At 32.6% G+C, this 15,989-nt stretch overlaps 2 protein-coding genes across 3 annotated transcripts in view; one reads left to right on the top strand and one right to left on the bottom strand.

Annotated features, from left to right (window-relative positions):
• LOC125668672 (uncharacterized) overlaps nt 1–3,545 on the bottom strand; it is a 30,911-nt gene extending 27,366 nt beyond the window's left edge. The window contains exons 1-4 of one of the 2 annotated variants that reach the window (XM_056162311.1): nt 3,439–3,545; nt 2,883–2,930; nt 593–665; nt 207–232 (exon numbers count right to left, since the gene is read on the bottom strand). In XM_056162311.1, coding sequence (XP_056018286.1) covers nt 207–232; nt 593–665; nt 2,883–2,930; nt 3,439–3,498 — 207 coding nt within the window. In that variant the 5' untranslated portion in view covers nt 3,499–3,545. The remainder of the gene's footprint in view (nt 1–206; nt 233–592; nt 666–2,882; nt 2,931–3,438) is intronic. The other variant, XM_056162312.1, reaches the window with a different exon arrangement.
• On the top strand, nt 3,519–10,352 carry LOC125668673 (uncharacterized). Its single transcript, XM_048903008.2, has 4 exons — nt 3,519–3,629; nt 6,655–6,702; nt 9,228–9,338; nt 10,223–10,352. The coding sequence occupies exons 1-4, from the start codon at nt 3,546–3,548 to the stop codon at nt 10,334–10,336; spliced, it is 357 nt and encodes a 118-aa protein (XP_048758965.1). The 5' UTR covers nt 3,519–3,545; the 3' UTR covers nt 10,337–10,352.
• Nucleotides 10,353–15,989: the final 5,637 nt, after the last annotated feature.

The raw sequence follows: 15,989 nt of genomic DNA, 5'->3' as shown, positions 1-15,989 counted from the left end.
AAGGTGATTTTGAGCTTTGTTTACAACCGATATTTTCGTGTCATCCCTTGTTAGATATTTATATATAGATTGAGAACAAAATGGATAAGAAGCCCCTGTGTTCTGAGGGAAACAGCTGCACAAATTCATTAAAGGGAGACTACTCCACACTAGATAGATTCGTTTAGAAAAAGCTTGTATCGTGTGTTGGGATACTCAATACTCACCACGACTAGACAAACGATTCCACTAACTGTAAAGGAAAACAATGATTCAAATTTACAAATATAGAATACAGACACTTTTATTGATTGATTGATTGATTAATTGATTGATTGATTGAGAGAGAGAGAGAGAGAGAGAGAGAGAGAGAGAGAGAGAGAGAGAGAGAGAGAGAGAGAGAGGGGGGGGGGGGGGGAGAGAGAGAGAGAGAGAGAGAGAATAAAGCGTAAAGGTGTTACTGTTTCGGTTTGTCTCAAATATGAATATTAATAAAAAAAAAATCTCCACAAAGTCTAGCAAAGCAACTAAACTGTATGAACATCTATTCTTTCGTCCAAAGTGTGTATAACTCTTTCGGATATTTTCTAAATTTACGCATTGCAGTATATACCTCCTGTATTCGCTGCTAATAAGTAGTATGTGTTGTTATCTTGACCTTGAACAACACATAAAATCATGGATACCTACAAAATAAAGTATGAACACATCTCGTTCTACAAAATAGGCAGCTTATCACGACAATAGTTTCACGGAGACGAATAAAAAGAAATCTTATCTTTATTTTACAATAAAATGAATTATTCTTTAAACTTTTTTGTTGTCTGTCATTTTCTCAAAGAAATAAATTTCATATGTAACATTCTAGAAAAAGAGCACCAGAAACGGTACTCAATACGCCCGTCACAACTGAATGTAGGTGTTTTTCGACAGGAGTTGTAGAACTTTACTGAAGCTGTGACATATTTTACTTTGCATCGTATGAACAAAAGGCCCAACTTATAAACTGTGACAGGAGGTAAATAAACAAACCAAGAACCCTGTGTGTACAATATTTTCCCAAAATTGACGAAGTTCAACAATCTGCAATTTTTTCAATCATCAAAGAAAATTAGAAAATTGTTGGGAATCAAACAACATGCAATACGCACATCTTCAAGTAATTTACAAAGGCCTCAACTTGAAGCATGTGAAAGAGAAAATGAACTACTACTCACTTTTTAATATTTCCTCAAGACTGACTAATTTCAACAACCTGTACTTTTCTTAAACAAGAGGCCCATGGGCCACATCGCTCATCTGAGTCACCTTGGCCCTGCCGTTGTTCAGCTGTTTTTTAAAAGATTTTTTTTTATCAATTTTTAGTCCCATAAAAATTGTTGGTCCCATATAGTGTCCCCAATCTAGCCCCAAAGGATCACAACATAACTGAAAATAAATTCACATAACACAGAAACGCCTGAACACCAATATGGCTGACATGATCTTGCTATTCTGGATAAGACCAAGGCCATAGATCATGCTATGATATGAAAGACCTTGCCAAAAGAAATCTATATATAAAACATGAAAGCTTCATCTTAAATAGTTCAGGATATATTCAATAGGTCAGATTTATATGAAAAGTATGTCAAACTTCCAGGTCAAGGTCACAAGGTCAAACCCCAAAGTATAACAAGGTCTTAACATACAGAATCTATATATAAAATATGAAAGTCCTGCCTTAAATAGTTCAGGAGATACTGTTTAGGTCAGGGTTTTCTTTAAAAGGAGGTCAAGATCCTAGGTCAAAAGATAAATACCATTGTGCCAAAAGGTCTTGCCATAAAGAATCTATATACAAAATATGAAGGCCCTACCTAAAATAGTTCTGGATACACTTAATAGGCTATGTTTTCTTAAAAGTAGGCCAAATTCCGAGCTCACAAGCTCAAAGATCATGATATCAAATGAAAAGTCTTGCCATAAGAAATTAATATACAAGATATGAAAGATTTACCTTAAATTGTTCAAGACATATTGAATAGGTCAGATTTTTATCAAAAGTAAGTCAAACTTCCAGCCCAAGGTCACAAGATTACACAACATTGCATCATATGAAAGAAATGGATATACAAAATATGAAAGCCCTAGCTTATATTAAAAGTAGGTCAAACTTCCAGGTCAAGGTCACAAGGTTATACACCATTGCATCACATGAAACACTGTGTAGAAACGAACTAGAGTAAAGTGTGTTACCCTAGTCCAAGATGGCGAGAGGCAAATACGCTTCCACTTTACTCGTTAAAATGTTTTCTGAAGATGAAAATTTTGAAAAGTTTACGGACAGACAGATAAAAAGAGATAAGGAACGCTCACTTGAGCTTTCAGCTCAGGCGAACTAAAAATTGAAGAATATCACCATCCTTGCCACATGCAAATCTTCAATACCCATACAAACACCCTGTAAAATAAGAAGGTCCTCACTTGAAAACTGTGGGATCAGGAGTTAGAAATCATGTACCCTCCATATAACATTAGATTCCAAATAAAGGGGCAAAACTCCTGTAAGACAGGTAAAAATGGATTAAAATTGCAACATGATCTAGGGTGACCCACAGAGAAGATAGATAGCAAGTTTCAGCTTTATATGTGGCAGAAAAATGAAAATAGAAACAGAAAACCTCGAACGGACGGACGGACGAACTTACAGATATCGCTGTACCATAATACCAAAGATGTGTGGACAAAAAATTGCATGCTCAAAATAATTATTGACTTTACGCCCAAAAAGACGTGTTATAAAATGCATTTAAAATACGTTATTCAGAATTTCTTGCAAATTCTATCGAATTCGATATGTGACGGTCGATTTACAAACGGATAAGATATAAATTTTATCAAACGGAGTGTTATATAAGTACCAGTGCCATTAAAACCACGATGAAGTTGAACATCCGAAGAAGGATTATCTGAAAAAAATAAAAATGAAGAACACTGCATTAACTTTCACGGTTTCCATGAGTTTACTCTATTTAAACATTAAAAGTATGAACAATCTACTGCTTATAAAAAGAATTGGCATGAACAGTTTCCTGAAATTCAACTAATTCCTGAATTTGGATCCACACTCCCTTTAATTCACCCTTTCTTTTTTAATGTGTAAAGCGAAACTAAAAAGAATCATCTCCTGAAAAATCGTGGATTCTATGTCTATTTAATTTATTTTTCAATTCTCATTGCCATATTTTTCGCTTTTACTTCATTCTTAAGTTACAAAATTTTACTATATATATTAACTGTACATAAAATCTACGATTTCTCTGTTTTGCACCTAATAGGAGGAGGATCTAAGGGAGCGTAGGTTCAACCGTCAGGAGTCTGTGGTTTCTGATTAAAGGGATTTCATTTTATTAAAAGTTTAGTATTAGTATTTAGTACAGTGCATGTTTACAAAGGTATTAATACTTGAATACTTACAATATATGGCGATACTTCATAATATATAGCTTCAACTTCAGTTGATTTCGGATCAGCCATGTTGTCATGTGATAATGAAACGCATATTGATCACATGATAGCGAAATATGGCAGACGATAAAACAAGTTTAGTGGCAGGAAATAAGAAAGATCTGGAGGGAGGAATTTATTACGAACAAACACCCGCAACAGTGTGTATTATCATTATTCATATTTCATTGTATTTTTTTTTTTCATTCTCCTTTTTCTCAAGGCAAATCATGTAGCCTAGCCATAGGTATATACATGTACGACGTTGTAAATGGAAGTTGATAAAGATAAAGATTAATTATGAAGTCGTATTAAGGTTCCCCGTATTTGCCTGTGACGTATATAAATAAACAAAGAGAGAGAGATTTCCTTGTACTTGAGATTATCTTAATCAAACACCTGTATGGGGAATACCGCGTAAAACTGTATACGATACGTGTATCTGAATTTTGATATAGACATGTCATAAATACATATTTATCACATGTTTACTCCTTTATCCAGTGGATATCACCTATATATATTACATACATCCTACGCCGTTTGTAACGTCACGAACAAACGTCAATTTTACGTAGTTTGTTTACAAAATATCAGGAAGCACCTATAATATAGTAACGTAAATGAATAACCAGGGGTGGGGGTTAACATGTCATAAAAAGAATATCCCATGGTTTGTAGTTTGATATGATTTATATCCATATAAAGGCTCGGGAATAGGAAACACACCACTCGTTGAATATAAATCGTATCAAACCATGGGAGATCCTAGATGTTATTTGTTGTTTGTTTATTTACTCTTTAAAACAAGCATGTGAATACAGGGTTGTATTTGTATGCTTGAATGCGTTCCTTTGGAAACATTTTCACTCATACAGAGAGAATTTTGATATACCGGAAGGGGCGTGGCACTTAATGCCGGCCGTCTAGCGAGGAAATAGCCACTATTTATGTCAAACGTCATAGATTTGACTCAATAGAACAAAACAAGCGCCCTAACCACTAGGCTGACATTTTTCAATACCGTACGTAGCCGGATAATGTACCACCGGTAGTTTTGGCTGATATTGAGAACTTAAAAAAAAAAAACACCTCCTTTCAGGACGAAGACTTAATTGTGAATCAATATATTTTAATTGCAAATTAGTTAGTAGAAACAATTTTACGGAAGGGTTATGGATAACGATTTTAAAAGGACTCAACTCCCATTATGATCTCAAGACCACGTGAATATATTACTAGTTGTGTGAATCTTGAATCCTCAAAATACCTTTTTTGTATTTCATGAATGAATAAATAATATAAAGAAAATGAACCTGTTTTAAACAGGTTTTCTTACATAGAAATCCTCTATTGAAAGAATTCTCGAGAAGGACGTTAAACAATATTCAATCAATCTATTGAAAGAAACAGAGGGAATATTGTTGGTCATATTTTAGATAAAAAGTGTTTTAAATGTGATTATAACTGATGATTAGTCTATGATATGTCTTTGGTTAAAATGTTAATCAATAAAAGAGGGGGGAAAAGTATAAAGTAATGAATAAAATGAATTGAACCCAAAACAAACGCAGTACAAATTGACATCTATAACGTTCATTACATTTTTAAAGTTAAGTTACAGATTTGTATGAGATGACTTTCGACAGGATTTTCTTTTATTAAAAATACACAACGGATAGACAGCTGCTATCAGAGGATTTGAACCGTTAAACAATAATAGTCGGGATTCATGGGATTGATTGATTGTATGTTGTAATTTTAGTTTAACGTCCCTCTCAAAAATCTTTCACTCATATGGAGACGCTACGGGATTGATGGGGGCTCGAAATTCTTTTGGTAAGCAGTGTTTACTGGGTTCCATGCTGCAATGTTTACTTTCTCCGCGCATGCGTCTAAATATCGAAAAGGGTGGGCTTTCAAAAAGTATTAATTTTTATGATAAAACGAGAATTTTCAACTTTAAGAAGTATTATTTTCGCAAAGTTCGTACATTTAACTATGTAACAAAATCCGAGAAAGTTGTAAAATTGTCATTTCATGATTTTTACCCGCATAGCCGTGGTTATGTGATTAAAAAATTCCTCGACCTTATGAATATTTATGTTCATATATCAACCAATCAACCTATCTGTAGACTCATTCATTCACTATTGTATAATAACACTTATCTGTTATTATACAATAGTGAATGAATGAGTTTACAGATATTTGTTATTACACAATAGTGAATGAACGAGTTTACAGATATCTGTTATTATACAACAGTGAATGAATGAGTTTACAGATATCTGTTATTACACAATAGTGAATGAATGAGTTTACAGATATCTGTTATTATAGAATAGTGAATGAATGAGTTTACAGATATCTGCTATTATAGATTAGTGAATGAATGAGTATACAGATATCTGCTATTATACAATAGTGAATGAATGAGTTTACAGATATCTGTTATTATACAATAGTGAATGAATGAGTTTACAGATATATGTTATTATACAATAGTGAATGAATGAGTTTACAGATATCTGCTATTATACAATAGTGAATGAATGAGTTTACAGATATATGTTATTATACAATAGTGAATGAATGAGTTTACAGATATCTGTTATTATACAGTAGTGAATGAATGAGTATACATATATCTGCTATTATACAATAGTGAATGAATGAGTATACAGATATCTGTTATTATACAATAGTGAATGAATGAGTATACAGATATCTGCTATTATACAATAGTGAATGAATGAGTTTACAGATATCTGTTATTATACAATAGTGAATGAATGAGTATACAGATATCTGCTATTATACAATAGTGAATGAATGAGTATACAGATATCTGCTATTATACAATAGTGAATGAATGAGTATACAGATATCTGCTATTATACAATAGTGAATGAATGAGTTTACATATATCTGTTATTATACAATAGTGAATGAATGAGTATACAGATATCTGTTATTATACAATAGTGAATGAATGAGTTTACAGATATCTGCTATTATACAATAGTGAATGAATGAGTTTACAGATATCTGCTATTATACAATAGTGAATGAATGAGTTTACAGATATCTGCTATCATACAATAGTGAATGAATGATTGTAATGAGAATTAACTTCACGATTAACAATAGAATTTCTCATCCTATTTTTTTTTTTAATTTCAGAGATGTCTCCAGGTTGGTTTTGTGGCACTTGTTGTTATAATGGTTATAGTAAGTACACATTTAAGTACATCTTTGTTGTTATAATGGTTATAGTAAGTACACATTTAAGTACATCTTTGTTGTTATAATGGTTATAGTAAGTACACATTTAAGTACATCTTTGTTGTTATGATGGTTATAGTAAGTACACATTTAAGTACATCTTTGTTGTTATGATAGTTATAGTAAGTACACATTTAAGTACATCTTTGTTGTTATAATGGTTATAGTAAGTACACATTTAAGTACATCTTTGTTGTTATAATGGTTATAGTAAGTACACATTTAAGTACATCTTTGTTGTTATAATGGTTATAGTAAGTACACATTTAAGTACATCTTTGTTGTTATGATAGTTATAGTAAGTACACATTTAAGTACATCTTTGTTGTTATAATGGTTATAGTAAGTACACATTTAAGTACATCTTTGTTGTTATAATGGTTATAGTAAGTACACATTTAAGTACATCTTTGTTGTTATAATGGTTATAGTAAGTACACATTTAAGTACATCTTTGTTGTTATGATAGTTATAGTAAGTACACATTTAAGTACATCTTTGTTGTTATAATGGTTATAGTAAGTACACATTTAAGTACATCTTTGTTGTTATAATGGTTATAGTAAGTACACATTTAAGTACATCTTTGTTGTTATAATGGTTATAGTAAGTACACATTTAAGTACATCTTTGTTGTTATAATGGTTATAGTAAGTACACATTTAAGTACATCTTTGTTGTTATAATGGTTATAGTAAGTACACATTTAAGTACATCTTTGTTGTTATGATAGTTATAGTAAGTACACATTTAAGTACATCTTTGTTGTTATAATGGTTATAGTAAGTACACATTTAAGTACATCTTTGTTGTTATAATGGTTATAGTAAGTACACATTTAAGTACATCTTTGTTGTTATAATGGTTATAGTAAGTACACATTTAAGTACATCTTTGTTGTTATGATAGTTATAGTAAGTACACATTTAAGTACATCTTTGTTGTTATAATGGTTATAGTAAGTACACATTTAAGTACATCTTTGTTGTTATAATGGTTATAGTAAGTACACATTTAAGTACATCTTTGTTGTTATAATGGTTATAGTAAGTACACATTTAAGTACATCTTTGTTGTTATGATAGTTATAGTAAGTACACATTTAAGTACATCTTTGTTGTTATGATAGTTATAGTAAGTACACATTTAAGTACATCTTTGTTGTTATGATAGTTAGAGTAAGTACACATTTAAGTACATCTTTGTTGTTATGATAGTTAGAGTAAGTACACATTTAAGTACATCTTTGTTGTTATGATAGTTAGAGTAAGTACACATTTAAGTACATCTTTGTTGTTATGATAGTTAGAGTAAGTACATTTTCTGTTACTTCCGATGACGACCGGATGTACTTTTCAATGTGTTTACTGCCTAATTCATAGCGTTTTTCTTTGTTGTTATGATAGTTATAGTAAGTACGTATTATGTAAATCAGTTGATTAATAAGCGAGATTTATGGGAAAATAAAAGACCCCAAAATTATTCAGTTTTTATCTTAAAAATTGAAGTTGCCATTTTGACTTCCGGTCAGTCTCACATCTTTTGAAACTCTAAAAAAAAAAAGAGCTGATTATGACATGCAAGTTTTGTCTCGAAAGAAAGTGAAAATTGTATTTCTTTGATAATTTCCAGTAACGACAGGAAGGGACGGGTGGCATGATTAACCCCGTAGTGCATATCTATTACTCGAGGTCTATCATCCTTCGCCATCAGCATGTAAATTCAGCATTTCGCGAATTATATGGTCGTTATAACGATCTGGTTTGTTAATACAACCTGTCATTGGGTCAAATGCTGTCTAACGTGTCTCATACCGATTGTTAGGCCGATCTTTACATGCCGAGTTTGACTACGGATTACTACGTTTACCTGATTAAGATATAGGGCTCAGTTTTAAGTATGTAGATAGCGTATGTATATATATAACATACCTTCATATACTTATAAGTTATAAACTTCGTGTGGGAAAATATGAAAACCGAGTTTTTTGGCGCGTACACGGACCCAGCTTGCGAGGTCCGTCCGCGACAAAAAACGAGGTCGTCATATTTTCCCATACAAAGTTTATAACCTTTTTATTATATACTTTCAATTTCATTTAGAAATTGTGACGTATTGTTTGCGGGCCGGAATGTTTCCGGGCATATATCGTGTCCGCAAACTTTTAAAGAAAAAAGAAGAGATGAAATTGAAAGTATATAATAATATTTTATATTGTATCTGCATAATCCTGCTGTCTGTATATGTTTTCAGGACCACAATGTAAACTACTTTTTAAAAACTAATTGTGCTATCCTGTTTATATAAAGGAGAGTATTATTTTTATTATTCTTTAAAGATTTTATTTACAAAAAATCATGAAGTTTAGAACCAAAGAGTTTATTTGTTGTAGTTTTTGATTGGTTTAAACCATTCATGTGAGAGTCAGATGAATCTCGGATCAACACTTTTGATATTGAATTCAATTGTAGATCAGCATAATACTCAGTATGGTTCGAGGAACAGATCTTGGAACGTACGGCGGGGGTCATTTTATGCTCGGCATCAGTCTCATCGGGTTCGTGGTTCTGGAAATCTGCATGGTGAAAGAAAATAGATATTTTGAATAGATTATCATGTTTCAAAGTAGAGACACAGTGGTAATAAAACAATTTACACTGAAAATCTGTTCACACTTCCAGAAAAAAGTATGATTTTAAACATTTACGTGCCTTTCATGAATAACGATTTTAGAACGGAAGTGTCACAAGATCGTGTTAATTAGCACTGTCGTGCTAATTATTTTCACTATTCGCACGGCAGTCGTGCTTGTCTGCACGATTTTTTTCCCGATCACAAAATTTCTTCTACTTGCCCATGAGTTAGATATATATATTTATTTTTTGTATGATTATACATCTTATATGCTTCTGACAATTTAAAAAAAAAATTCAAACGCTGAGATGTAGATATAAATCTTTACAAAGGAGTTTAATAAATTTCACTTCTAGTTACAGTATAGGGCCTAACATATGTACATATATTAAAGCTAGATTGTTTTTGGAAATAAAAAAGATAATAATCATAAATCAGCCAATTTAGGTTGTGCACCTCCCCCTCAAAATACCCAATTGTTAGCCAATCCATTTTCAGCAGTCTGATTTAACACCCCCCCCCCCCCCTTTCTTTACGAGTGCAAGAAGGGGGAGGGGGTCAGACTCTAAATTATTCCTGACGTTCGCTAACCATGTAAAAGTGATTTTCAAATTTTGTAGTGCGGATAATTTCAGTTTTCGGCACGATCGTTATGCGGATAAAAACCGCGATCTTTCAGAAGAGCATACATTTGAACATTACCGTGACTTGACATTTTAGTTGTTCGTCATATTGATAAAGTTTACTGTATATTGATGCAAGATATTAGAAAGGAGCCTATTCAAAACATATTCATACTTTACAATAGGAATGTTACATTTTTCTATTCCAGATCGTTTTTATTCGCAGAGGTGATTTGCCCAAAGAGAAGACCTGGTTTTTATACTTCGTTGGAGGGTGTGTTATTCTTGAAGCCATTTTTACTGATATTCTGTTATTTCAATAAAACTTATTGGACTGTACGCTATTTCATAACAGACTTACAAGTATGGTTTCCAAAGCTGAGATGTATGGAGCGCCAAATTAACATAAACTCAAATAATTGAAGATATCTTCAATTATTTGAAGATATCATCAATTCAATTATTGCTCTCTTTAATTGGATTAATGCGCGCATTAAATCAATTATTGCTGTCATCAACTGAATTAATGTGCGCTTCAATTCAATTACTGCTCTCATCTATTAAATTAATGCGCGCATCTATTGAATTAATGAGAGCAATAATTGATTTAATGCGCGTATTAATTCAATTATTGCTCTCTTCAATTCAATTGATGCGCGCATTATTTCAATTAATGAGAGCAATACTAGATTTAATGCGCGCATTAATTCAATTATTGCTCTCTTCAATTCATTTCATGAGAGCGTCAATTTAGTAGAAATATTGCTCGCAATAATTAATTTAGAGCTCGGTATAAATAATTTGATGATCTCTTTAATTCAATTGAAGATATCTTTAAATCATTTACAATGCTTTTGTATAAGGAATTAATGCGCGCATCAATTATTTTAAATAGAGCAACAATTCAATTAAAGATATCATTAATTCAATTGTGGATATGTTGAATTGAAGATATCTTTAATTATATAGTTGCTCTCTCTAAAAGAATTATTGCTCTCTTCAAATGAATTAAAGATATCATTAATTCAATTGAAGAGAGCAACAATTGAATTAATGCGCGCATTAAATCAATTATTGCTCTCGTCAAATGAATTAATGCGCGCATCAATTGATTTAATGCGCACATTATATCAATTATTGCTCTCTTCAATTGAATTGTAGCGCGCATCAATTCAATTGTTGATATCATTATCATTTAAAAATCATTAATTCAATTAAAGCACGCATCAATTCAGCTGAAGAATTAATGCTATCATCAATGCGCGCAATAATTCAGAATTGAAGATATCATTAATTATTTGAAGAGATCTTTAATTCAATTGTTGCGCGCATCAAATGAATTGAATATATCTTCAAATAATTGAAGATATCTTCAATTATTTGAGTTTATGTTAATTTGGCGCTCCATAGAGATGTATCGCGTCTTCGACTATTGTTTTACAAAATACTCCAAATAATTTTAAAAGAAGTTCGCGATTTTTTTGTTTACAAATAATACCAAGTAATGTTATAGGTTCTTTTTCACATTGATGTCGATAATTCTGTCCTGCTTAAACTCTTACAGTCATCAAAAAAGTCTCTATGGCATCTTCCAAGACTCTCTATAAATAAAAACAAAATTAAGACATTTTTTTTTTAAATCGGGACAAATAGATATATGCCATCCTTAGGTCTGATATATTACAATGCTGACTCCCGAACAAGAAACCTATTAAAGGTCTCTTATAATATTCTGTGATATCGGTTCCTGTTTGGTGTTTACCAGGTGACCTATAGATGTATAACAGCTTCCTTAAAGGGCACATTTCATGTTTTCTAAGTATACAAAATTACATGCGTTTTGTCTTCCTTATGCTTATAGTAATTAATTCTAATAGTTCGTTCGCCGAAATATTGCGATAATTATCCACAACACAGACTTGAATCTAAGCCCCGATTTCAGTCTAGTTTAAAATTAGTTAGGTAGTCACGTGGTACAGTGACGTCACATGCGCCCTTCTTCGATCAACTGATTGTGAAAGTAGTGTGAGATATAATTAAAAACTCAGCTTTTGGGGACCTGATTTATTGACTATGGACAACATTTAAATCGATGTTGATAAAGAGGGTGTTGCACCGAAGCGGGAATTTTCCCTAATCGGAGCTCGGTGCCAGCACTCGTGACGTAGAACTGACCTTTATCAATATTTATAATCTTATTGCGTATTTGCAATTTAAATACCTGTAGGATTTCCCAGTACTAAGGACAAGCCTAATACATTTTATGTGTCAATATATTATACATGTAGTCTAAACATAATTTTTGAAATCGTGAAAATGAAATTGTCTTGTTTTTCTTCTGAGTATCAGATACAATGTATACGTTTGCATGTTACGAGTGTATCAAATATTTAATATTCCATACTACTACAGTCTAAAAGCTCTTATACTCGTATGTATTATTTTCTTCAAACAACAGTTGGCAACTGTACATGACTGACCAATAAACAAGCTATGGGAAGCTCAATACGCACTAAAAAAAGTTCTACATAATTCGAAGTACATGATATGCATCTGTCAAAATTGATTCGCCATAGCAGTTTGCTACTGGAATACATATCATCTTCTCCACTCAAACTGTTTAACGGTTATTTACCTTGTTTGGCCTTAAAGTTTTTCTTCCTAAGCTTTGCAAAGTTCACAACGGGTTTTCGTGAAAGACACCATGCCTTTGTCAACAACTTTCACTCAGAAAAACACAAGTTCTCGTTAGCAACCTTGACTATTAAAACACAGGTACCTCATGCTGTATTCGGTGTGTTTGTTGCGAGTCATAATCACGAACTAAACGGTGTCCATGTTGGATATTTCAAACTCGACACATTGTAATAAACAGAGATTTGACATGAAACATTTATGAAAACTAAAATCGTGTTTTAATTAAGAAAATAAAATGTAGATGGAAAACGTAATATGGAAAAAAAAAATGTGTTCAAGAGGGATTCCAACCCGGTCTTTACATATAAAACTCGACGACCTTACCCACTGAACCACTCAGTGGACCATGCATTCCAAAGGAAAATTAACGTATAGGTGAAGTTGAAAGTAATATCAGTGAAGTCGTTTCGATTTTTTTGAAATTTACAAAAAAATGCTCACGTGAAACAAAATTTGAAAGCGACAGTTTTTTAGAGGAAAACTCGAAGAACATGTTCATGCTAATTTTAGTTTGTTTCACGGAGGCAGTTTTTCTGAAATTTTAACGCTAAAAATCATATAAATCGCTTATTGCTTGATTTAAACTCGAAATATTTTGGCTAATTTTTGTCAATACACGTCTTTTAAACTTACAAATGTATTTTCAAAAATGTTTGAATCAAAACATACGTTCCAATTGGTTTTATCATTATTTTAATGACTTTTAAATTTTATCGATCTTTCCTGCAACACCTTTAGGGAAATTAACATGAGACGTGCAACACCTTCTTTTCCGAGTTTTATATGTTTTCCCAGACCGGAAGACGCAATATACATGAGTTCGAAAACCCTGTCATTTATGACTATGCATGGTCAACGGTCACTTCCGTGGACACATCCAATAAGTCACTGATTTTAAAACAAAACGGACAAACTTTACAAATACGTATACGCAATTCTTAGGTATGATATATCACAATACTGACTCCCGAACAAGAATTATAATTTTAGATGATATCGGTTCCTTTTAGGAATTTTCAATGAGTGAAAAGTTGGATTTCCGATTTGAAACTACGTGCAACAAATTTTAATGTTTATGTCTGCGTAACTGGTGTCGCCATGACAACTATATACTAATTATTTGATAAATACTTGGTCGTGAAATTAAAAAAAATGTCGAATTTTTGCACTTTTAAAAGTGCGTTTTTAGACATAAATTCGGCAAGGGCTAAAAGAAATCATTTCGGTAAATTTCACAAGATACCCTTTCTTAAATTAGTTAAACGTTGTGTGTAATGGATTCCGGGGAATCATGGACAGCGCTCACTTCCGTGGACACATCCAATAAGTCACTGATTTATGCCAGCCGCAGAGCTGTAGCTCTCTGGAAAAAAAATATAGGGACAGGCCAGATAGCTACAGATCTACCCCTTATGGCTGAAGTCTTATATCGTTGTATTTTTGCATCGCCGTCTCAAAGTTTAATATAAAAAAATTCCTAACATATTTTCCCCACTATACTTTCAAAGATTCACTAAAAGCCTCATGCGACCCGAAAACTCGCAGCTTCAAATGGCGTAGCCATGGTAGGTACATGCAGCCAGTCAAATCGACCTTGGTTTAAAAGTCCAGTTTTAGCGAAAAGAGAAGGATACTTGTTTGCGGTTGTTTGTCCGCCTGTCTGTAACACTTAGCCTCAGGTGATATCTCTAAAAGTCCTTGAAACCTGCAATGAAATAGATCGCGAATCCTTATGACTCGTTAAAGATTCCTATTGATTAGATGGCCAAAGTAAAATAAAAAGTATTATGGCTTAAGATAATTACTCTTAAAGAAGACACTTCGTGATTTCGAGATCAAGGATCAATGTCACAAATAGGTATTCTTAGGCGGAGGAGGGGGTGTCCCTGAATTACCATCTTTGATTTGTTTCATCAGATTACTAAGAAAATATTTTAGCTGCGTATTTATGTGGTAAATCGTTTCATAGAATTATACAAACGAATTTATACTCTAAAATTCGGTTTCAGTATGACAGCATGACTTATTTTTGAATAACAATCTAGGGCTGTCTTATTTTCTACCGTCATTACTGACTTCAGAACAACAAAAAATAAAAACCTAATTAAATATCTCTTATAATATTATGTGAGGTCGGTTCCGGGGGGGAAGTTGTTTTTTGTTTTTTACCTGTTGACTTATAGACGTATAACAACTTTCTTAAAGCAGTACATGCAAACTTTTACTGACGGCAAATAAATGGGAAAATAAAAGAACATATATTTAACATATTTCTAATTGAATGTATATACATTCATAGAATCAGAGTGAATCTGAAGCAACAAACCCGTCAAATCAACAGAAAATTTGTTTTGAACATATTTTATTGATGAAATCAAAAGGATTGGGAACAAGTTCTGACAACTTACAAGTCCCTCTCCTAAAATATTACAATATGTCATGCAAGGTAAATGTCGATTTATGAATCATTGTCATCCTGTCAGTAATTCCTGCTCGTTATCTCCGATGTGCATTAATCTCGGAGATCATTAGTTCGGCCGTAAAAATCGAAAGAGGCACTGGTCACGTGTCAGATTTGTAAACAATTTAACATGCCAATTTTATAGAGAATTCACTATCAAAATTTCATTTGATGGCACATTTGCGTAATTATTATTTTCTTACACTAAGAATACTTTTTTGTCATTCGCGAAACGATCTAATATTCTAAAACGAACGACACGTATAGTTATACTCGCGTCATTTTGCGTCTTTGTAGATAAATTTCGGCAATCATCGTTGCCATGTCCGTGTATCCGACGCAAAGGCTGTTTATATACGAAACGCTCATTGTACGCATGCTCTCAAACAACATTCCCTTGTTTATTTTGCTGAAATTTTCTTCAGATCTTGGGGATTATATTTACTAGCTATATTGATAGGTATTATTTGGTGCATAATTGGATAGTTGAAAAAATACCGTCAGTTACATCATGCATTGCTTTAATGGATACCGGAAGATGCGAAATACAAGATAGATTATTCAAGATGGACATTGAATAAAGTAAATAAGGCAAGTTACATAGGCCTTGTCAGCCTCAACGAAAAAATCGGTTAAAGGCCTTATTTCTGCCCTTTTGGTTTGTTTTTTTTTTCTCACTCAGATCTTGTCAGCCTATTTAATGGACAAGGTAGGGATTGTGCTTTAAGTGAAAAGTCGGTTTTCCGATTTGCACCTTCGTATAACAGATTTTAATACTTACGTCTGCATAACTGGTGTCGCCATGACAACTATATACT

This window comes from Ostrea edulis, chromosome 4 (assembly GCF_947568905.1).
Source record: "Ostrea edulis chromosome 4, xbOstEdul1.1, whole genome shotgun sequence".
Classification (NCBI taxonomy): domain Eukaryota; kingdom Metazoa; phylum Mollusca; class Bivalvia; order Ostreida; family Ostreidae; genus Ostrea; species Ostrea edulis.
The sequence above is the reverse complement of the archived record's forward strand: the minus strand, read 5'-3'. Positions and strand labels throughout refer to the sequence as shown.

Coding starts and splice junctions, on each gene's coding strand:
- LOC125668673 (XM_048903008.2), top strand. CDS start 3,546: ATGGCAGACGATAAAACAAGTTTAGTGGCAGGAAATAAGAAAGATCTG. Junction 3,630..6,654: donor ACGAACAAACACCCGCAACA/GTGTGTATTATC, acceptor TTTTAATTTCAG/AGATGTCTCCAGGTTGGTTT. Junction 6,703..9,227: donor TTGTTGTTATAATGGTTATA/GTAAGTACACAT, acceptor ATTCAATTGTAG/ATCAGCATAATACTCAGTAT.